Source organism: Heterodontus francisci, chromosome 6 (genome assembly GCF_036365525.1).
Source record: "Heterodontus francisci isolate sHetFra1 chromosome 6, sHetFra1.hap1, whole genome shotgun sequence".
NCBI classification, from domain to species: Eukaryota; Metazoa; Chordata; class Chondrichthyes; order Heterodontiformes; family Heterodontidae; genus Heterodontus; species Heterodontus francisci.
The window spans coordinates 16,166,136-16,190,900 of NC_090376.1; the positions used below are offsets into that span (position 1 = coordinate 16,166,136).

Genomic DNA, 24,765 nt, shown 5'->3' on the forward strand with positions numbered 1-24,765 from the left:
CCCCATTCGACCTCCTCTTTCCAAAGCAACAACCCATCTTTTCATTACACCATTTAGACATTACTTTAATAAGTCGTGTCCTGGCTCCAACCATCCTTCTGAAACATCCCTCCTATTCCTGATCAAATGGAAATGTGAAGCAATAAAAAGATGCTAGATACCAATCACAAATATTAACCATAAATACAATCAACAAAGTCCATAATGAGCTAATTACCCTTTGAAAAATGCCTTTACATTGACAAATTCTCCCCATCACTTCCTTTTACAGTCTCATACCAATTGGAATTGTATTGTGATGCACAGAACTCAAGCCTGATCTTATGTAATTTGTTGGTGGTGCAAATCTCAGAACTACTGAATGATCTGTTGAGCTGGAAAAATTTGTAGCTTTGGAGCTGTTCATCCTGGGAAATTTCAAACAAGTGTTTCCTTTGCTAGGAGCAGCAAATAATGACTCATTCTGCACCGTTTGTACAAGCCACCTTTTTGGATTCTTGAACACCTGGACAGTGCTGAATATTAACACATTTTAACAATGCTGCAAGCAGCTTCCTGTGCCATAACACCATCCCAAAGAAACCATGTTATGTTTTTAGATGCATATTCCTACTCCAGTTATAAATTCACACAAATCTACCATTACCTCAAGCTGGAAACAGGAAAATCTGCCATTGGCATCATGCAATCAGCAGTAACCAAAGCCAGCAACCACATTCAAAAAGTTTTTTTTCCCACTCTGAACATAGCTGTCAACTTTGCAATGGATGGGTTTTGTCAAAGATCAGGCATAATTTTAATATGAAATTCAAATCTCAAAAATGAGATGCAAAATAAAAATATAATCTTCATATGTGGGTATTTTTGTAAACAAAGATAGGGTGAATCAAAGCAAAAAAAGATCAGCTGTCATGTTCAGCAAGAGAATTCTAAACAAACTTCCAGGCAAAAAACTGGTCATAATTGTTTAATTGGCAAATGAATTTCAATGTAGACGTGAAGAGTAAGGAGGCTGCATACTCCTCAGAAAATAAGCATCTATATGGGCTACAGAAACAGAGGGATCTGTGGGTACAGATACACAAATCACAAAAAGCAACACAGATCACTAAGACCATTTTTTTAAAAAAAAGCTCTGGGGTTCATTTCCAGAGGGATAGATTTGAAAATCTGAGAAAGGTTATGCTAAACTTGTATATAAACTTGGTTAGGCCACACTTGGAGTACTGTGAACAGTTCCAGCCTATTACAGCATAAAAAGAATATAGAGGCACTGGAGAAAGTACAAAAAAGATTTACTAAAAATATGAGAACTGAAAGTTATAACTATCAGGAAAATATCAACAGGTTGGGGCTCTTTTCTCTAGAACTGAGGGGTGACCTGGTCGAAGTCTTTAAGATTATGAAAGAGTTTGATAGGGTTGATGTAGCGATGCGGTTTCCGCTTGTGCACAAGACCGGAACTAGAGGCCAGAAATATAAAGATAATCATTAATAAATCTAATAGGGAATTCAGGAGAACCTTCTTGACCCAAAGAGTGGTTAGTATGTGGAAATTGCTACCACAAGGAATGGTTGAGGCAAGTAGCATAGATATATTTAAGGGGAAGCTAGATTAGTACATGAGGGCGAAAGGAATAGAAGGAAATGCTGATGGGGTTAGATGAAGTTAGGGTGGAAGGAGGCTCATGTGGAGCATAAACACTGGGATGGACCTGTTGGCCGAATGGCCTGTTTCGTTGCTACTAATACTGTGTAAAAATGACAAGAAGTGCTACAAGGTAGCACACTGACCAGCCAAATCACAACTACTTTTAGTAACCTGTTGTTCATTCACCTTTTCCCCTTCCCACACCACCTGTCTAGGAGCCTAGATTCATGGCATGGTGAACTGTGGAATGTTGATCTGAATGGGATTTGGTACTCTTCCCACCTTTCTACTAATCTAGGAAGTATCCGACCTTTCACACAGCAACTCAAAGGCAGTATAAAAATACAACTATTAATTACAACTGTTACTCAGGCTCTTTTCCTCTTTCTGTAAGTGTGTGGCTTCCACTTCCACTGACTTCACAGTCGTTGGGTCAAAATCCTGGAACTCCCTTCCTAACAGCACTGTGGGTCTACCTACCCCACATGGACTGCAGCGGTTCAAGAAGGCAGCTCATCACCACCTTCTCAAGGGCAATTAGGGATGGGCAATAAATGCTGGCATAGCCAGTGACACCCACATCCCATGAATGAATTTTTAAAAAAACTTAGCAACTGACCAGAGTTGCATGATGCCAAACAGCTTACTATGCAGAAACTGCAGATGCACAACAACTCCATGGGACTGCCATTTCTGACAGTGACGTTTGAGCAATTTGTTAGTTAATTGTGGTTAACACTTCAAAAATAAGTTATTGAATTATATCAATGCTCTAACAATTATCTGCAAAAATAAAAAAGAATTACACATGCTGGAAGTTAAATAGAAAATGTCAGAACACATAGATGTAATAGCATCTGGAAAAATGACAGGTCGGAGTTTCAGCTTTCATTTATATTGCAGAAAACATTCCAAGGTGCTTTACAGGCATTAGGAAAACCATACAGAGGAAATCTTAGGATGGGTGAGTAGTTTAAAGGAGGATCTTATAGGAAGGAAAGGGGGAGAGTAGCATAGTGGCAATGTTACTAGACTAGTAATCTAAGGGCCCAAACTAATGCTCCAAAGACAAATTCAAATCCCACCATAGCAGCTAAGGGTATTTAAATTCAATTAATTAATTTATTTGGAATTAAAAAGATAGTCTCATCAGTACTGCTCATGAAACTACCGAATTGTTGTAGTAACCCATCATGGTGTGTTGCCTCCCTAGTGCCAGGGTAATGGACATCACTTAGAGGGTGCAAGATATTTTGCAGCGGGAAGGGAGTGAGGCAGAAGTTGAGGTTTATGTTGGTACCAATGACATAGCAATGGCAGGTATTGAGGTCCTACGGTCAGATTTTCAGGAGCTAGGGAGGAAGTTAAAGAGTAGGACCCAGAGGGTAGTAATTTCTGGATAACTCCCGGTGCCATATGCTAGTGAGAGTAGAAATAGGAAGATAGGGAGGATCAATGTGTGGCTTGAAGCATGGTGCAGGAGGGAGGGCTTCAGATTCTTGGGGCAGGAGGCACCTATTCAAAAAGGACAGGTTGCACCTCAACTGGACTGGACCCAATGTCCACGTGGGGAGGTTCACTAGCGTGGTTGGGGAGGGTTTAAGCTAAATTGGCAGGAGGAAGGGCACCAGCATATAGAAGTAGGAGAGAGGAATAAAGGTGCATAAGGTGAGTGTTAGACAGCACTACCAAGAATACTGGGAGAAATAGATAACACTGGAGTAGGGAATAATACATTATCAGGTGGGCGCAGAATAAGGGAGGAAGTAATAAAGTCCAAATCAGCGATCATGTGCGTGTATGTGAACGCATGGGGTGCAGTTAGCAAGATTGGTGAGTTACAGGCATAGATTGACATATGTGAATATGATGTTGTGGCTCTAACAGAGACCTGGCTCAAAGAAGGGCACGACTGGGTGCTAAATATTTCTGGATCCAAGGTGTACAGGAAAGGAAGAAAAGGGGAGGAGTGGCTTGATTAAGGAGAGCATTACAGTGCTTGAGACAGAGGATGTCCCAGAGGGGTCAAGGACAGAAACTATTTGGCTAGAGCTAAGGAACAAAGAGGTGCAGGTACATTGCTCGGTGTAGTTTATAGGCCACCAACTAGTGGAAAGGACGTAGAGGAACAAATTGCAAGGAAATTACACAGAGGTGCAAGAATTATAAAGTATTTATAATGGGGGACTTTAATTATCCAAATATAGACAGGGATAGTAGTGTAAAGGGCAGAGAGGGACAAGAGTTCCGAGAGTGTTTTCAGGAAAATTTTCCAGCAGCATGTTTCTAGCCCAATGAGAAAACAGGCACTGCTGGACCTGGATCTTGGAAGTGAGGTGGGCCAAGTGGATCAAATATCAGTAGGAAAACATTTAAGGGACAGTGATCATTGTACACATGGTTTAGGTTGACTATGGAACAGGACAAAGAACAATCTAGATAAAGAATAATCAACAGGGGAAAGCCAACTTGAATGGGTAAGAATAGACCTGGGTGGAGTAAATTGGAATCAAAGGTTGGCAGGAAAAACAGTAACTGAACAATGGGCTACCTTCATAGAAGAGATAGTTCAAGCACAATCAAGGTATATTCCCTCGAAGGGGAAAGGTAGGGCAAACAAGTTCAGATGACAAAAGAGAGATGGAGCTGAAGAAGAAGAAGTGCGCTTATGACAGATGTCAGGTAGATAATACAATGGAGAACCAGGCTGAATATAGAAGGTTCAGAGGGGACATGAAAAAGTAAATAAGAGAAGCAAAGAGAGAGCATGAAAAGAGACTGGTAGCTAACATAAAAGGGAATCCCAAATTCTTCTATGGTACGTAAATAGTAAAAGGGTGGTAAAAGGTGGATTACAGCCAATTAAGGACCAAAAGGGGGGTTTACGCATGGAGGCAGATTGGGGGGGGGGGGGGGGGGGGGGCGCAAGGGAGCAGAATAGCGGAGGTATTGAATGAATACTTTGCATCTGCCTTTACCAAGGAAAATAATGCTACCCAGGCCACTGTGAAACAGGAGATCCACTAGAAGGATTTCAAATTGATAAAGGAGGAGGTATTAGATAGGCTGTCTGTACTTAAAGTTAGTAAAGCACCAGAACTGAATGAGATGCATCCAAGGATACTGAGGGAAGTGAAAGTGGAAATTGCAGAGGCACTGGCCATAATTTTCCCAGTCTTGCTTAGACTCAGGTGGTGCCAGAAGACTGGAGAATTGCAAATGTTATACCCTTGTTCAAAAAAAGGACGTAAAGGTAAGCCCCACAACTACAGTTTAACTTCGGTGGTGGGGAAATTTCTAGAAACAGTAATTTGGGACCAAATTAATAGTCAAATGGACAAATGCTTGTTAATTCAGGAAAGCCAGCTAGATTTGTTCAGGGAAAAGAATGTTCAACTTCCTCGAGTTTTTTTTTTTGAAAGGGTAACCAAGAGGATTGATGAGGTGTACATGGACCTCCAAAAGGCATTTGATACAGTGCCGAACAAACTTGTGAACAAAGTTATAGCTCATGCTATAAAAGGGGCAGTTGCAACATAGAAATGAAATTGGCTGAGTGACAGGGAACAGAGAGTAATGGGGTTAATGGATGCTTTTTGAGCTGGAGGAAGCTTTGTAGTGAAGTTCCCCAGGGGTCAATGTTGGGACCCTTGCTCTTTCTGATATATATTGAGTTAGACCTTGGCGTACAGGCACAATTTCAAAATTTGCGAATGATACAAAACTTGAAACTGTGAGGAGGATAGTATAGAACTTCAAAAGGATACAGACAAACTGGTGGAATGGGCAGACAAGTGGCAGATGAAGTACGAAGTGATTCAGTTTGGTAAAAAGAACATGGAGAGACAATATAAAATAAAGGGTACAATTCTAAAGAGGTGAGGAACAGAGGGACCTGGGTGTCTATGTGCATAAGTCATTGAAGGTGGCAGGACAGGTTGAGAGTGTGGTAAATAAAGCATACAGTCTCCTAAACTTTATTAATAGGAGAATATAGTAGAAGAGCAAGGAGGTTATATTGAACTTGTATAAGACACTAGTTTGGACTCATCTGAAGCATTGTGTCTAGTTCTGTGCGCTGCACTTTAGGAAAGATTTGAAGACATTGAAGAGAGTACTGAGAAGATTCATGAGAATGATTCCAGGCATGAGGAACTTCATTTATGTAGATAGATTGGAGAAGTTGGAACTGTTTTCCTTGGAGAAGAGAAGGCCAAGAGGAGATTTGATGGAGGTAAACAAAATCATGAGGGGTCTTAACAGAGTAGATATGGAGAAACTGTTCCCATTCGTAAAAAGATCAAGAACACGAGCGCACAGATAAGGTAATTGGCAAAAGAAGCAAAAATGGCATGAAGAAAATCTTTTTCACACAGCAAGTGGTTAGGATCTGAACTGCAATGCATGAGACTGTGGTGGAGGCAGGGTCAATCGAGGCATTCAAAAAGGGAATTAGATAGTTACGTGAAAAGGAAGAATGTGCAGAGTTATGGGGAGAAGGGGTGGTTGGGGGAGGGGGTGGGGAGAAGGCATTAGGTGAATTGCTCATTCGGAGAGTCAGTGCAGAGATGGGCCTCCTTCTGTGCGGTAACAATTCTGTGATTCACTAATGTCCTTCAAGGGAGGAAATCTGACATCCTTCCCCAGTCTGGCCTACATGTGACTCCAGACCCACAGTGACGTGGTTGACTCCTCACTGCCTTCTGAAATGGCCTAGCAAGCCACTCAATTGTATCAAAACTGCTACAAATGAAAGCATTGTGGGTGTACTTACACGACGTGGACTGCAGTGGTTCAAGAAGGGGGCTTACCACCACCTTCTCAAGGGCAATTAGGGATGGGCAATAAATGCTGGCATATATAGGGAGATAGAACAAGAATTTTAAATTTCAGGTTAAAACCTCTAAATCAGAACTTGCTAATCTGTTCAAAGATCTTCGCCCAAGAGGTTAACCTGTCTCTCATGGATGCAAATATATTTCTAGTTATTTGTTTCAGCCAGACTGTTGTACAGCTTGAGAGGCACCTCATTATGCATTAGTGCTGCATTTACAGTCAAAGTCGAGTGTGTCTGGAACACTGCAGGGCACCTCTCCTCCTGCTGTCATGACTGTTTATCTTAGAGACTGCAGTAACAAGGCAGACATCTCTCAAAAAAAAAGAGTCTCATGGGTCCTGAAATTACAGGAATACTTGCCAATATTGCATTACAAAAGCAACAGATTTCAGATAGATTTAGCCTCTTTAGACATCTCTGATTCAGCAAGCAGGCAACTCTGGATTTGAATCCTATGAAATAAGAACTTCAACTAACAATATCTTCTGGTGGCATTGTGGCGGGGGTGTGCGGAATGGGACAGAAAAAGATGGAAAAAATCATTTTAAAAAGTAATTATTAGAATGGTGCATCATTGGGAAGTTCCAGATTCCATCCCTGCTATGTAGAGTTTGCTGATGTAACTAATACCTCTATCTATCTGGTTATGGGCAGGGGGTGGTGGAGGAGACGAATACTCATACTCCTGATAGCTGTCGACGAACTCCTGTTGGAAGTATGTGTGGGTAGATATGGGATTGGCTGTGATACTTTCTCCAGTTGAATAGCATGCTGACATTCAAAGAGTGACCACATGGGCAACTGTTGGCTGGCTCAGTAGAGCTCTATCCAGGAGAGGAAGGAAAGGGAAAGAGACTTGTGAAAAAAAAACAAGCTACTGTAGCTCTATTGTTCAGAGCATAAACATAAAAGCTTGGCTTCATTGTTTGCGACTGATCCCATTGTCTTGAAAGCCCCACCTACCAAGAATGAGGTGTATTAATTTCGTCATATGAAACATTAATTTTAAACTGTTGCTGGGCTGAAAAGATGATTTGTTTAAAGAAATCACAGCAGTGGCTGGAAACATTTGCATTCTAAGAGACAGTTGCCTGGAGAAGACAACGGAACTGCTTCCTGATCCAATTAACACAAATGGATTTTGATCACCAGACACTGAATGTGTAAAAAGCCAGCATTCCATTGCACCCACCAACACCCACCACACCCCTGCCCACTGAGGGTGTTTGCTAAGTTGGAGAATCCAGAAAAACACAGCAGAGTTTGTTTTAAAAAAAAACTGTTCACATGCTGCTGGCCCAGGTTTGGTTTTGAATTGAATTGTGTTCGCAGACCAGTTTGGACCAGACTGCAATTTGAAGACAAAAGAGAAGGAAGCTCTCTCTCCCTCTCACAAATTTCCAGATCCACTGAAGCCACTTAAACCTCAAGAGAGAAGACTCCTACATTGAAACAAGTTTGAAAGTGTGCACCAGACCCCAACGAAATGGCAAGATTTAACTGCAATCAAAGACTCTACATCGAATTCAATAGACAGTTGTCAAGCAAGCCCCCCACCTGCCAAGAATGAGGAAGATAAATTTTGCCACATGAACACTGATTTTAAACAGTTGCTGGTGAAAAAAAGGACTTGCTTTAAAAAAACAATTGGAGATTTGGAGAGAGACATTAGCATATCAACATACAGTACTTCAAAGAACAAAGGGGCTATTCCCTGCTCCAAATTAATCCACAATGGACTTTTGATTACCAGATGTTGAAGGTGGAAAGGCTAGCATTCCAAGTTAACTGCTAAGATGGCCGAATACGCAAACAGACATGGTCGGACTGGTTTGGTCACATGGCTGGCTGGCTGTTGGAGTTTTCTGAATTTGAACTTCCAACAAGGAGTCTGTGCCGAACATCAACCACCCATTTAGACTAATCCTACACTAATCCCATATTCCCACCAAACATCCCCACCTGTCCCTATATTTTCCCTACCACCTACCTATACTAGTGACAATTTATAATGGCCAATTTACCTATCAACCTGCAAGTCTTTTGGCTTGTGGGAGGAAACCGGAGCACCCGGAGAAAACCCACACAGACACAGGGAGAACTTGCAAACTCCACACAGGCAGTACCCGGAATCGAACCCGGGTCCCTGGAGCTGTGAGGCTGCGGTGCTAACCACTGCGCCACTGTGCCGCCCACACTAAGGATTCACTTAATGAGTCTACTGATTGCAGTCCTTTAGAATTAGTTTATGGACATGAGATAAGAGATCCTCTAAAAGTAATCAAACAAAGGTTTAGAACAGACTCTTCTTTAGAACATGAATCTTTCGTGTTAGGTTATGTATCCGTGTTCCAGGAACGGCTCACAAGAGCCTGCAAAGGCTCAGGAAGGCCTTAAAGCTTCCCAAACAACCATGAAGAAATGGGCAGACAAGCATGCCAAGACCCAAACATTTCAACCAGGGGATGAGGTGTTAGTATTACTGCTTTTACAGGGTGAACCACTGAAAGCACAGTTCAGTGGTCCATATAAAGTGGTCAAAAGAATTGGTAAAGTAAATTATTTGATTGACACCCCTGATGTCTGTGTCATATCAATACGTTGAAACAATATCATCGCCGGGTGGAGGATAAGCAAATGCAGGTATGTCAGGTAGTAAGGACGGTAAAGGATGAAAGGAATAGTGAGAATGAGGCAGAAGGAGGCCTAGACAATTCCCAAATTGAACCTCATACTATCTATCCAGTTAGCTAACACAGATTTGTTAGGGAGATTAGACACTCTGCTGTCATCTTTAGGTGCAGAACAACATGAAGCCCTAACAGGGCTACTCACAGCATATAAAAGGAGTCTGTGGGGACAAGCCAGGATGTACAACCTTAGTCATACATGAGGTGGATGTAGGGGAATCCTTTCCTATAAAACAGCATCCTTATCGCTGAAGTCCTGAGAAACAGATGTGAAAGCAGAAATCCAATACATGTTGGAAAAATCACCTAACTGAATCCAGTCAAAGCAGCTGGAGTTGCCCATTGGTGAATCGTGCCCAAGCCTGAATGTTCAACTAGATTTTGTATAGACTACAGAAAGGTTAATGCAGTAACAAAGGCAGACTCCTACCCAATTCCTCGCTTGGAAGACTGTATTGACAGGGTTGGCAGTGCCACATTTTTTTCCAAAACAGATTTGTTAAAGAGAAACTGGCACCACGAGCTACAGAAATAACGGCCTTTGTCACACCACACGGTCTTTTCCAATGCCGAGTGATGCCATTCAGGATAAAAAATGCCCCAGCAACTTTCCAGAGACGAATGAACCAAATGGTAGCCAGTGTTCCTAACTGTGTGGTTTACCTTGATGATGTGCTGGTATACAGTGATACTTGGCAGGACCACTTGGAACAACTAGAAGCTCTGTTTAGAAAATTACAAATCGACTGATTTGGTGATAAACCTTGCCAAAAGTGAATTTGCAAAACTGTGGGTAACCTACCTCAGGCAATTAATAGGGCAATAACAAGTGTTGCCAAGAACAGCAAAAGTACAAGCATTGGTGGAGTTCCCTACCCTACCCCCAAGACTAAGCGAGAAATCATGAGGTTTTTGGGGATTTGTGGTTTCTGCTGCAAGTTTGTACCAAATGTTAGTACTACAGCTGCTCCACTGATGGATTTGCTTCAAAAAAAAAGTGTGGTCAGGTGAGAACCACACATCATTTGAGGGGCTGAAAGCCATTTTGATTAATGAACCAGTGTTGGCTGCCCCAAAATTTCACTAAGCCCTTCAAAGTAGCAATTGATGCTCGTGACCTGGGGGTCTTGCAGTTCTGTTACAAGATGATGAATCGGGCATAGAAAGGCCAGTGGGATATTTTTCCAAAAAAATTAAATTAACACTAAAAGAGATGCCCTACAGTGGAAAAAGAATCCCTAGGCTTACTGCTAGCTCTTAAGCATTTTGAAGTCTATGTCTGCCATGACTACAGAGAATGCCAGACTATTCCGACAGAGTTTACTATTGCAGCCCTATCACTTAACGATTATCCACATTGTGGGGAAAAACAATGTAATTGCTGATGCTTTGTCCAGAATTTAACTTTGCTTTGAGTTATCCAAGTACAAAGATGGCACAAAGCAGAACTGTATTGGTTACAGACAAAGAGTGAATGAGAATGAGTGTGTAAATATGTTTTAACATTTTTTCATCTTCTGGGTTTTTCCATCTTTGTAATGAAGCGCATTTAAAAATGACATTTCATTTCTCCAAGGATGGAAGTTTTAATGAAAGTGCTTCCATTTAATTTTTTTTTTAGAATGTGTGTTAGAATTGTGGAGATACAGGTCAACGGAAGGATTTTAGGCCTTGAGCTTTCTGTTTAAAAACATTTACTGGATGTCACATGTCTTCAGCTAAGTAAACAACAGGTATCTTATGACTATGGGAGTTGTTTACAAGACAAGTGGCATGTCAAGATTGATGGCGCTCAAGAGTGGGTTTCATTTTTGAATACAGTTTTAAGTCAGTTGGGTTTGTAGCCTGTTGAAAGAAACACCCAGCTCATCTTTCGCCACCTCTGAGAAACCCTATAAAAACCCAGTGTGTGATAGCTGTAACACCTGATGCCGCATTTCTCGAGAAGCTCCTGGGAAGCCTGGCTGATTAATTCTCGACTCCACCTGAAAAGAACTGCTCCAGAAAAGATCCCAGTGTCCCGTCTACGTGTACTTGGACACCAGACTGTATTCCATCTAGAACATAAAATATCCTTTTTCTTCAAGAATTAACAAATACTTTGGTCAAAGTATTTTTATTTTTCCTGTAATCTCTTTGTGTTTGTTTATGGTTTGGGTATTTAGAAGGGATATAGTAATTTCAAACTTTGTGTTAATGCTTTGCATCTTTACTGAATGAGTCTTGTTTTATAATAAATTAACAATTTAGTTGCTTATTAAAAGAAACCTGGTTGGTGGATTTTATTCTGAAATAAAAAGAGTATATAATTGGCCTCATCAGTAACTGGGTAAACATTTAAATATATGTTGTGACCTGTGGAGAAGTAGAACTAGAGGAAGACAGTGCACTCCTTCCACCTCAGTCGTATCATTACAGAGACAGGAGTTCAAAGCCCACCATGGAAACTAGGGAATTTATATTCAATTAAATTTATCAGGAATTTTAGAAATAATGCTAGTATCAGTAATGGTGACCTTGAAATTACTGGATTATTGTGAAACCCATCTGGTTCACTCACGTCTTTAAGGGAAGGAAATCTGCTATTCTTACCTGGTTTGGCTTATAATGTGACTTCAAACCCACAGCAATGTGGTTGACTCTTTAACTGCCCTCTGAAATAGCCTAGCAGGCTACTCAGTTGTACTCAGGGCAACAGCAAGCTATCACCTTCTCAAGGGCAATAAACACTGGCCTTGCTGGCAACGCCAACATCCCATAAAATAGTAAAACCAAACTGGATGAAAAAAAAATGTGATGTGGGGAAATTAATGACGCATCTGGAGAGATGAAGCAAGATAGACTGAGTGGACTCCCTCGTCCATAATTATCTCATGATGCAAAGCTCGGAATGTTTGCATTGAAGAGAAGGGTCAAGCATAATCATATTGAAGTATTTACATGAAATCCTGAAGGGTATACACATAAGATAAGCATCAATATGTTTAATGCCATCACACGACTCTACAAGAGTGCTTAGTTTCCAGTTTTTACTACTCATAAATCACTACCAAGCATCATCAGCTCGAAATGTACTCATTTTCCAGCAAAGGCGGGATTGACCTTGGCTAACGACGCCCTCTCGTGCAAAATAACTTGACAACACTCACTTTCTGTGCTCAGACACCAACAGCCTTTGGAGAGAGTGAGTTGCGAAAAATATACTGAAGGCAGAGGCAGCAAATTTAGAAAAAGCAGTGGAGGACATGAAAACAAGATGTACACAAAGTGTACAGCAAGTTTGTAGGCAAAAGGGTAGAGAAACCATTGCAGAAATGTTAGTTTGTAACCTTGCCCCTTATGTAGTTCACTCAAAGCAAGTCCCCCAATTACATTCAATATAAAAGCAAAACACTGCAGATGCTGGAAATCTGAAATAAAAACAAGAAATGCTGGAAATACTCAGCAGGTCTGGCAGCATCTGTGCAGACAGAAGCAAAGTTAACGTTTCAGGTCAGAGACCCTTCTTCAGAACTGACAAATATTAGAAATGTAAAGGTTTTAAGCAAGTAAAGCGAAGGTGGGGCAAGAGATAACAAAAGAGAAGGTGTTGATAGGACAAGGTCACAGAGGATAATTGACCAGAAGGTCATAGAACAAAGATATATATATATATATATAGAGAGAGAGAGAGAGAGATACAGCACTGAAACAGCCCTTCGGCCCACCAAGTCTGTGCCAACCATCAACCACCCATATATACTAATCCTACATTAACCCCATATTCCCTACCACATTCCCACCTTTGGTTGTGGGAGGAAACTAGAGCACCCAGCGGAAACCCACGCAGTCACAGGGAGAACTTGCAATCTCCGCACAGGCAGTACCCAGAACTGAACCCGGGTCGCTGGAGCTATGAGGCTGCAGTGCTAACCACTGCGCCTCCCAAGTATTTTTAAAATGTGATGAGTGTTTCTGCCTCTACCACTCTTTCAGGCAGTGAGTTCCAGTCCCCCACAAAAAAATGTCTCAACTCCCCTCTAATCCTTCTGCCAATTACTTTAAATCTATGCCCCCTGGGTATTGACAGTTCTGGTCAAGGAAATAGGTCCTTCCTATCCACTCTATCTCGACCCCTCAAATTTTTTTTACACCTCAACTAAATCTTCCCTCAGCTTCCTCTATTCCAAAGAAAAGAACCTCAGCCTATCCAATCTTTCCTCATAGCTAAAATTTTCCAATCTTAGCTACATCCTCGTAAATCTCCTCTGTACCCTCTCTAGTGTGATCACTTCCTTCCTGTAATTCTGTGACTAGAGTTGCACGCAGTTCTCTATCCACAGCATAACTAGTGTTGTATACAGTTCTACCATAACCTCCCTGCTCTTATACGCTATGCCTCAGCAAATAAAGGAAAGTACCCCTTATGCCTTCTTATCTACCTGTCCTGCTAACTTCAAAGATCTGTGGACATGTACTCACAGGCCCTCTGCTGCTTTCCACTTCTCAATATCCTAGCATTTAATGTATTCCCTTGCCTTGCTTGCCCTCGCCAATTGCATTATTTCACACTTCAACAGATTTAATTCCATTGAATTGTAGTAACTATGCCAAGGTCATACAATTGTGTAAAGCTTTAATTAAAATAAATTCCACAAATCAACAAGATTACACTGCTGTATAGAGTACAAATCTCAGAGCTATTCAAAAATACATGGATTGGAACTGGGACGCAAGTGTTGCTAGAAACGTTGGCCCAGTTGGAGCTATACATCAATATTCTGGTACATTAGAAAAGGTAAAGTAGCTCAAAATGGTCAAAAGTACCCTGATTGTCTTTCGGATGGTACATTAAATCGAGGCCCCATCTGCCCAGTTCTGGACAATATTTAATCCATCAACCAGCGTTGCTAAAACAGATTATCTGGTGAATACCTCGTTGTTGTTTGTGGGAGCTTGTTGCGCACAAATTGGCTGCTGTGTTTCCTACATTACAATAGTAACTACACTTCAAAAAAAGGGTTAAATTACAAGGAGAGATTATACAAACTAGAGTTGTATTCCCTGGGATTTAGAAGGTTGAGGAGTGACTTGATTAGAGTTTAAGATATTAAGGGGAACTGATAGTGTAGATGGACAGAAACTATTTCCGCTGGTTTGGGAGTCTAGGACTAGCAGCCGTAGTCTAAAAATTAGAGCCAGACCTTTCAGGTACGAAATTAGGAAATATTTCTACACGCAAAGAGTGGGAGAAGTTTGGAACCCTCTTCTACAAACTACAATTGATGCTCGATCAATTGTTAAATTTTAAATCTGAGATTGATTGTTAACCAAATGTATTAAGGGATATGGGGCAAAGGCCCATGGAGTTAGGTCACAGATCAGCCATGATTTGAAAGATTTGATAGATTTGTTTTGTCTCAGCATTTGAATGGCGGAACAGGCTCAAGGGAATAAATGGCCTGCTCCTGCACCCATAAAAAATGTATTTCATTGGTGGTAAAGCACCTTTACGTTCGAAGATCATGGAAGGTGCTACATAAATGCAAGTCTTTCATTCTTTTATATACTCAATAAAAGCTGCCTTATGAGATTTTTTTCCCAAGGCTGAAAAGTCTAATGTTTTTCATGATACGAACACCAGAAATTAACCTTGTTGCTCTCCTCTGCACTGTCAAGTGTTTCTATAGTGGGACAGCCAGAATTAACACAATACCACAGCTGCAGTCGGCCCAGAACATCACTGCACAACTAACCCTGATCAAACTTCCACAGGAGAAGTGATCATGTTACAATAAACTGACGACATTCAACATTTTCTTCTGACGCCACTGCGATCTCAGACACGGTCTTCAAAAATTTGGGATTTTTTGCGAGATCACGTACAAAAGCACAAGAAACATGTGCTCCTTCCTGAATCATTTCTGCTCATGATGAATTACCTAATCAGAGCTTCACTTGCTGGTCGTAGCAGACAAAAAGTTAAAATTAGTTACTGCCAGTTGTTTCTGCCAACTGCAGAGAACACATAGATTAGGTAGTCACTGCAGGACAAGTCAGAGACACAGCTTATTTCATGGGGGCTCGATATTCATGGATAGTTTGCTACCATTATCCTTGGAAAGCAACCCATTTTTTTTTTGTACAGGTCATTGTAAGTATTTGTAACCATTTAATGGATCAAGCCATTACATTCAATTACGCGAGTCCTGCAAGGTAATTTACACGACTCTCAGATGCATGATCCTGCATGCCAAGTGTCAATAGCTTGCACGTTCATAGAATCACAGCACATAAGGAGGCCACTTGGCCCACCATGACTATGCTAGCTCTTCAAAAGAAAGAGCAATCCAATTAGTTCTAATCACCAGCTCTTTCCCCAGAGCCCTGCAAATTTTTCCCTTTCAAGTACATATTCAACTGTCTTTTTAAAATTACTATTGAATCTACTTCCAACAGATCACAACAACTCGTTGCATAAAATCAAATTCTCCTCCGTCCCCGATTCTTTTATTAATCACCTTAAATCTGGTTACTAACCCTTCTGCCATTGGAAACAGTTTCTCCACATTACTCTTATCAAAATCCCTCATCACCTTGAGCCATGTTCATTAAAACGTCCCTTAATCGCATCTGCTCGAAGAACAATCGCAGCTTCGCTCGTCTTGTCTCTTCACATAACTGAAGTCCCTCATTCCCAGGACCATTCTAATAGATTTTCTCTGCACCCTCCCCAAGGCTGTTAAAGGCAGTAAATGTGCAATAGCCCTTTGAGGAGGTGCCAATGTGAGCCCAGGTTTATTAGAAGCTCAAAGCTGTGAGGTAATGCATTTTGGAAGGTCTAATGCAGATGGGAAGTATACAGTAAATGGCAGAACCCTTAGGAGTATTGACAGGCAGAGAGATCTGGGCGTACAGGTCCACAGGTCACTGAAAGTGGCAACGCAGGTGGATAAGGTAGTCAAGAAGGCATACAGCATGCTTGCCTTCATCGGTCGGGGCATAGAGTATAAAAATTGGCAAGTCATGCTGCAGCTGTATAGAACTTTAGTTAGGCCACACTTAGAATATTGCGTGCAATTCTGGTCGCCACACTACCAGAAGGACGTGGAGGCTTTGGAGAGGGTACAGAAGAGGTTTACCAGGATGTTGACTGGTCTGGAGGGCATTAGCTGTGAGGAGAGGTTGGATAAACTCGGATTGTTTTCACTGGAACGACGGAGGTGGAGGGGCAACATGATAGAGGTTTACAAAGTTATAAGCGGCATGGACAGAGTGGATAGTCAGAAGCTTTTTCCCAGGGTGGAAGAGTCAGTTACTAGAGGACATAGGTTTAAGGTGAGAGGGGCAAAGTTTAGAGGGGATGTGCGAGGCAAGTTCTTTACACAGAGGGTAGTGAGTGCCTGGAACTTGTTGCCGGGGGAGATGGTGGAAGCAGGTACCATAGAGACGTTTAAGAGGCATCTTGACAAATACATGAATAGGATGGGAATAGAGGGATACAGACCCCGGAAGTGCAGAAGGTTTTAGTTTAGGCAGGCATCAAGATCGGTGCAGGCTTGGAGGGCCGAATGGCCTGTTGCTATGCTGTACTGTTTTTTTTTAAAAATAGAGATACAGCACTGAAACAGGCCCTTCGGCCCACCGAGTCTGTGCTGACCATCAACCACCCATTTATACTAATCCTACACTCATTCCATATTCCTACCACATCCCCACCTGTCCCTATATTTCCCTACCATCTACCTACACTAGGAGCAATTTACAATGGCCAATTTACCTTATCAACCTGCAAGTCTTTGGCTGTGGGAGGAAACTGGAGCACCCGGCAGAAACCCACGCGGTCACAGGGAGAACTTGCAAACTCCGCACAGGCAGTACCCAGAACTGAACCCGGGTCACTGGAGCTGTGAGGCTGCGGTGCTAACCACTGCGCCACTGTGCCGCCCATAACCACTGCGCCACTGTTTCAGGTTCTGGCCAGTTGGTTTCAAAAGTTTTCCTCACAGCTCTGATACAATCAAGGACAAAGCAGCCTGCTTGATTGGTACTCCAACAAACTTAAACAACCACTCCCTCCACCATTGGCACACCGTGGCTACAGCATGCATTGTTTACAGGATGCACTACAGCAACTCATCAAGACTTCTGTGGCAGTATCTCAAACCCACAACTTCTACCACCTAGAAGGACAAAAGCAGCAGGTACGTGGGAACACCATCACCTCCAAGTTCCCCTCCAAGTCACACAACACCCCGACCTGGACATATATTGTCATTCCTTCATCATTGCTAGATCAAAATCCTGAATCTCTCAACAGCACAGTGGTGGTACCTTCATACCATGGACTACAGCAATTAAAAGTGGCAGCTCACCACTACGTTCTCAAGGACAACTAGGGATGACCAATAAACGCTGGCCTTGTCTCCAACTGAACACTTATCAGAGAAAGAAATTAGTTTGCATAATGCTGCTGTGCAGACTCGTCGATTCCTGGGGCAGGCAGCACTGTGGGCCTTTGTCTGTGCGGCCTATGTGGCATTCTTCATTGCTATCATTTCATATTGATACAATTTCTCTCCCATAGTCCCAAAAAGGAATCAAAAAACACTCTGCTCCCAGCTGCTATTTCAGCTAATAAAATTTGACTAAACCTTAGCTACCGGATTTTTTTTTTTAAAGTCGGGAGCGGAAAACTGATAAGAAACTTATATCTATTTACAAATTATCATGAACACCAGAGAAATAAATCTGGAAGGGGCCAGCTCTTTCTAATGCAGCACACTGCAGTATTTATTGGCAATTCTTTTGCATCCAGTCTTTTCCCAAGATTACTGCCATCATAGAAACTGCTCAATAATAAAACACCAAGGTCCAGTTAATTCACCTACCACCATTCTGGTAGTTGCATGATACAATAGTGGAGCAATCAATCTCTATAACTCAGTCTATAACAGACCCAGACAAGGTAAACCCTGTGAAAAGTCTTAGGAATCATAGGCCCAAACTCAGCTGATCACTCCAGCAAGCATGCTATACTTATCACATGTCATGACTCAAATTACTCAGATACTCTATTACAAAATGGTTATTTTCTGAAAGAAATCTACTTAATTTTCCTTTGAGTCAATTAATACTAACTGCACCCATAATCTCCCTAGAGAGCCTGTTCTATAGATTCTCGCTCAGTGAACTGTTTCTGCAGATTAGTTCTGAATTCCCCCCCCCCTTCGAATGCAGACCACGTCCTCTGGTTTTACCTTTCTGGACAAGTTGTCACGGCCTATATTATCTAATCTTTTTAGAATCTGTAAAAAAACCCAATCATATCACCTCTTAAATGCGTTTCCAGTGAGAACAAGTCAATTTACATATCTGCTCCTCATAATCCAATCATTCTGCTTGCTCTTCTGTATCCTTTCAGTAAATGCAATATTCATTTTATACTGTGGGGACCAGAACTGTACACAACATTCTAAGTGCAATCACACTAATGATTCATAAATTGGCACGATTACCTCACTATTTCAACTTAATATTGATCTTGTAATACAACCCAACATCTGACTTCCTTTACACCCTATCTATACTAATGCTTTGTCTTTCAACACACCATTAACATATTGTTTGCCCTTGCTCCATGACCTCTGGTCAGCTATCTGGCCTTGTCCAATCTACACCTTCTCCTTTGTTATCGCTTGCCCCACCCCCGGCTCACTTGCTTATAACCTTTGACATTTCTAATATTTGCTAGTTCCGAAGAAGGGTCACTGACCCGAAACGTTAACTCTGCTTCTCTTTCCACAGATGCCGCCAGACCTGCTGAGTGGTTCCAGCATTTCTTGTTTTTATTTCCGACTTCTTTTACTTACTGCCAACATCGTGCATTCTTGAGATAACTTCAATGTATTGTCACTTAGATTTTCTGTGAACATTATTTTTTTTTCCCACTTAAGTAAAGTCCCTTGCTGGATGCTTCTGTCCCCATGTGAAGCCCTTTAAATTTCTCTACACTGAATTTCATCTGTCACCTGACTGCCCAATTCCCAAGCATAGCCAAATCACCCTGTGGCTCGTACTGTTCAGTTTGTAGTCGACCACTTTCAGTTGCTTTGTATCATCTGTAAATTTAGCTAATGTGCTTGTGACTCCGAGCTCCAGATCATTAAGATATTGAACAAAACAGATGCTGAGACAGATCCCTGATGGACTCCTAGAGCAGTATTTTATGCTCTCCCTGCAGCGAGTTTGGAAGTGGGGAGGGCATTAGGGCAATTAATCAGTGGTGGTGGGTGGGGACCCCGCCTCCACCCCAATTAAGTCTGTGGCGGGAAGACCTGTGGCCGACCTTCCCGATCTGCCGCCAATTGAGGCTGTTACGGGGACAACGAATGTCGCTGGGGTTGGCCTGTTGCCATGCAGGGAGCACAACACACAATCCTGTGGGTTGCTTGCTGGCTTCCGGGGTTTGGGTGGAGGGGGGAGGTGGGGATCCCTCATTCAGAGGCACTCAGTGCCTGATGTAGACACTTTGCGTCGGGAAAAGGGGTGCCCGCTGAGAGCCACCTCCCCTCCCTTGCTATCGACCCCCTACACACCTCACCCCGCAACCTGCCCCGCCACTCACCTTTGTCTGGGTCACTCCGCGATCCTGGGCATCTGATGGGTACATTTCCCACAGCAACCACCCCCTCCCCAGTGGCACTGCTGAGCAAAAACTTCTGACTAGCCAGCAGTTCTCAGTGGGCGAGGCTTCTGCCCTCCAGGGTCCTGATCCCGGGGAAGGCCCACCAGTAGCTTGTAATTGCCTAATTGACACATAATAGAGGGCCTTCCCCAAAGGAGGTAATGTGGGTCTCTCGCCAGCTCTCCAACTGGCAGCTGAGACCCCACCGACACCTCCATAAAAATTCACCCCAATGTGATTTATCAAAATTCTGAGGGGGTTGACAGGGTAGATGCTGAGAGGATGTTTCCTCTCTTGGGGGAAATCTAGAACTGGGGGACGCAGTTTCAGGATAAGGGCTTGCCATTTAAGACTGAGATGAGGAGGAATTTCTTCTCTGAGGGTTGTGAACCTCTGGAATTCTCTATCCCAGAGAGTTGTGGAGGTTGAGTCATTGAATATGTTCAAGGCTGAGATAGACATATTTTTGAACTACAGAGAGTCAACAGTTGTGGAGAAAAGGTAGGAAAGTGGAGTTGAGGCCAAGATCAGATCAATCAAGATCTAATTGAATGGCGGAACAGGCTCAAGGGCCTGTATGGTTTACTCCTATTTCTTATGTTAAGATCTTTATATGGCGCAAGATGCGCAGTATTGAACTGGCCACCCATTATACTCAGCACTCGATATTTAATAAATTAATTGACTGGAACGGAGCTGTACAACAGGCACTGCATATAATGGGCAACCGATCCAACATCACCCGTTTAGTGCCATCGCTTGAGACAAATTTCTATCCCTTAACCTTCTTAGATACTTCAAAGTAGTTACCAATATAGACACAAGAGGTGAGAATGACTGCCCTTGACATCAAGGCAGCATTTGACCGAGTGTGGCTTCAAAGAGCTCTAGCAAAACTGGAGTCGAGGGGAATCAGGAGAAAACTCTCCACTGGTTGGAGTCATACTTAGCACAAAGAAGGATGATTGTGGTTGTTGGAGGTCAATCATCTCAGTCCAAGGACATCACTGCAGGAGTTGCTCAGGGTAGTGCCCGAGGCCCAACTATCTTCAGCTGCTTCATCAATGACATTCTCTTCATAATAAGGTCAGAAGTGGGGATCTTCGCTGACGATCGCATAGTGTTCAGTACCATTTGCGATTCCTCAGATACTGAAGCAGTCCATGTCCGCATGCAGCAAGAACTGGACAACATTCAGGCTTGGCTGACAAGGGTGGATGAGTGATGACTTTTAGCAGTGAGGTCATTTACATGGTCTTTAAATAAAATAGTCGCCCTCTGTCCCACTCACTCCCTGCTGGTACCAGTGCTTTCCCCGGCTGACCTCTTGCTCACTAGGGACCAGACGGTGGGTTCCCAGAGAGGAGCAGACACACAGGGCTGGCTTGTAGAGGTCACGCAATGAGAAGGAAACTAGCTGAGGGGGGGATTCAGAATCTCCAGGTCAGTGAACCTGGCCAGAGCACTGCAAACATTCATGCCACACAAGTGCCAGACAATGACCATCTCCAAGAAGAGAGAGAATCTAACCATCTCCTGTTGACATTCAATGACATTACCATCGCTGAATCTCCCACCATCAGCATGATTGGGGTTAAAGCACTGCAATGCCCTGTTGGATAGCCTTAAACGCGAGGTAAAGGTCTGCAAAGGAAATCCGACCGACCCCAAAACCGGACCCGGCAGTGCGACCCGACCCGTCGTCGGGTCAGGTCGGGTAGCAGGCTTGTACCTTTCTTGACTCCAAATCCTTTCCACCATCTCCAAGGCACACGTCAGGAGTGTGATGGAACGCTCTCCACTTGCCTGATGAGCACATTCAAGAAGCTCAACACCATACAGGACAAAGCAGCCTGCTTGATCAGCATCCCATCCACGACCTTCAACCTTCATTCCCTCCCCCAATAGCTCACAGTGGCAGCACCGTGTACACCATCTACACCGCACCGCAGCAACTCACCAAGGTTCCTTCGACAGCACCGAGGGCATACTCTACCACCTAGAACAGCAATGGCATGGGAACACTGCCTAGATGATCCCATTCAAGCTATACACCATGCTGCCGTGGAACTATATCACCATTCCTTCATTGTCACTGGGTAAAAACCCTGGAACTCCCGCTCTAACAGCACTGTGAAAGTATCTACATCAAATTGACTGCAGCAGCTCAAGAAGGCAGCTCACCTTCACCTTCTCAAGGACAATTAGGGATGTGCAATCAATGGTGGCCGTGCCAGCAATGCTCACATCCCATGAACAAATAATTTTTTTAAAAAACATTATAAAAATGCAAGTTGCTGAATCCCTCTTCCATGGGTAGTCATTCAGACACACCCAGAAGGTGATTAATGTTTGGAATGAATATCAAAGAAGTAATCAAGATTGGTAACATCAGCAATATTGAGGGGAGTTTGGTGAAAGAATCAATTGAGATAGATAGGGATGGTGTTTTAAGTGTACAGCAGCCGGCGGACAGAAAGGGTCTGCTCTACTCCTACATTCTTACACATGAATCCATCATCCCATCATTCATGAACCAACAGGGGTTGGGGGTTCGAGAAAGGGCAGAGGCAGAAAGAGAGGGAAGGGGAAATAAAATATTCTCTATCTTCCCAAAAAGGTGAATAATGTTTCACGGTGATATATAAAAGCCTGATCTAGATTTATATCTAGTGGCATTGCAACATTATGAAACAATTTAACACACACAAGCACAAGTGAATGAGTGATGACTTTCTAGCAGTTAAGGTCATTTACACGGTTTTAAATAAAACCACCTGTTATTCAAAAGGTTGGGGGTGATTAGACCCTCAGTCTCCCACTCACTGCCTGCTGGTACCAGTGCTTCCCCCGGGCTGACCTGTTGCTCATTGGGGAGCAGACACTCCGGGCTGGCTTGTAAAGGTCAGTCGGGGAAGGAAACTGGGGGGTGGTCAGTGAAGCTGGCCAGAGCTCTGCAAACAGATCGGTAAAAGCCTTTAATGCAATAAACCTCAAGGTCAAAATAAAATGTAGACACTCACCCGACATAATAATAATTGTTCTTACGGTGAAAGTTCTTTCGGGGGGAAAGAGAGAGTTCCTGGCTTTGCTTAATCCGGATCAGAAGGCGAGTGTGGTTTGGGAGCTGAATGCAGTCTGTTGTGATCCTCTTGTTTTCCCCCCCCCAAGGCTGCTGTCCCTCCTCACTGGAGGACGAGGTGAGCTGAAAAGGGAATAAACCGATTCCAAAGCCGGCTCGGTTCGTTCACCTCTTCACACTGCGCCACCCAATCAGCCTCCTGGGGCGGGGTAAACTCCACCATAAGTCCAACATATTTAAATATAAAACCAGCACTTCCAAGCTCCTGTGACTGCAATTACTAAACCACTCCTTTATTTTCTGGTGGGGGGAACCTGAGCTTATTTCTAGTGTCCCTCTGGTACAGGGACGCTGCTGTCTCCCACTCCCCCGCTTGACATTGTGCAATGTCACCCCGAGTGTTTAAAGTGGTGACTGTGTGACTCCTGTCTTCAGCCACAGCAACAGCGCCGGGAGGTTGTTTACCAGCTTGTTATTGCTGCAACCAACACATAGTTTACACTGTAATGCGAGCATAAGAGGGGTGACAATCCCAGGCAGCGGAGGCACTCAGGTTAAAACCTCCCTGTACATGGATGACGTCGCCGTCTTCTGCTCGGATCCGCTGTCCGTGCGCAGACTGATGAGCATCTGCGACCAGTTCGAACTGGCCTCAGGAGCCAAAGTTAACCACAGCAAGAGTGAGGCCATGCTCTTTGGGAACTGAGCCGACCGATCCATTGTCCCATTCACCGTCAGGTCAGACTACCTGAAGGTGCTGGGGATATGGTTCGGAAGGGCCGGGACATGCACCAAAACCTGGGAGGAGCGAGTAGCCAGGGTACGACAAAAGTTGGGCATGTGGGGGCAGCGATCTCTCTCCATTGTGGGTAAGAACCTGGTCATCAGGTGCGAGGCACTCACGTTGTTGCTGTGTGTGGCGCAGGTCTGGCCCATACCCCACTCCTGCGCTGTGGCGGTAACCCGAGCCATTTTCCACTTCATCTGGGGATCTAAAATGGACCGGGTCCGGAGGGACACGATGTTCAAACCTCTGGATAAGGGTGGGAAAAATGTACCCAGCGTGGCCCTCATCCTGATGACCACCTTCGTGTGCGGCTGCATCAAGCTGTGTGTCGACCTCCAGTACGTAACTCCAAGTGTCACTACGTGCTGAGGTTTTATCTGTCCCCGGTGTTGTGAAGGATGGGCCTTGTCAAATTGTCGCGGAACGCTCCATCCAGTTGGACCGTGCCATACCACCTATCCTTAATGGAGCAATTTCTGCGGGAAAGCACCTTTGACCACCGATCCATCAGGCAGTGGTCTGCACGGAATGTCCTCAAGGCGCTACGGGAAAGGAGACGGTGGATCCTGTCGGATGGTTCCCCGAGCAGGCCGCCAAAGTCATTTGGCGGAATGCCTCATCACCAGAACTTTCAAACAAGCACCAAGATGTAGCTTGACTGGTGGTGAGAAGAGCCCTCCCCGTCAGATCCTTCCTGCACGCCCGAAGTCTCACCCCCTCCGCACAATACCGCCGCGGTGGCTGTGGTGGGGAAGAGACAGTTGCCCACCTCCTTCTGGAATGTGTCTTTGCAAAGCAGGTGTGGAAAGAGATGCAGTGATTTTTGTCGAGGTTCCTCCCAAGCAGCTCTGTAACACATGAGTCTGTGCTCTACGGGCTGTTCCCAGGGATGCACACCGAGACAAACATCAACTGCTGCTGAAGGACTATCAATTCGGTGAAAGACGCCCTTTGGTCTGCCCAAAACGTGCTGGTCTTCCAGCGCAAAGAGTTGTCCACAACCGAATGTTGCAGACTGGCACATTCCAAGGTCCAGGACTACGTGCTGAGGG

At 43.7% G+C, this 24,765-nt stretch overlaps 1 protein-coding gene across 14 annotated transcripts in view; it reads right to left on the bottom strand.

Annotated features, from left to right (window-relative positions):
• Positions 1 to 22,983, bottom strand: part of gyg2 (glycogenin 2) — a 95,467-nt gene extending 72,484 nt beyond the window's left edge. For 4 of the 14 annotated variants that reach the window (XM_068033160.1, XM_068033157.1, XM_068033155.1 and 1 more), the window contains exon 1: positions 21,805 to 21,940. In XM_068033160.1, coding sequence (XP_067889261.1) covers positions 21,805 to 21,886 — 82 coding nt within the window. In that variant the 5' untranslated portion in view covers positions 21,887 to 21,940. Of the gene's footprint in view, positions 1 to 18,490; positions 18,551 to 21,804; positions 21,945 to 22,867 lie in introns of those variants that run through there. The other 10 variants (XM_068033158.1, XM_068033153.1, XM_068033161.1 and 7 more) reach the window with 8 other exon arrangements.
• Between the last annotated feature and the right edge of the window lie 1,782 nt (positions 22,984 to 24,765).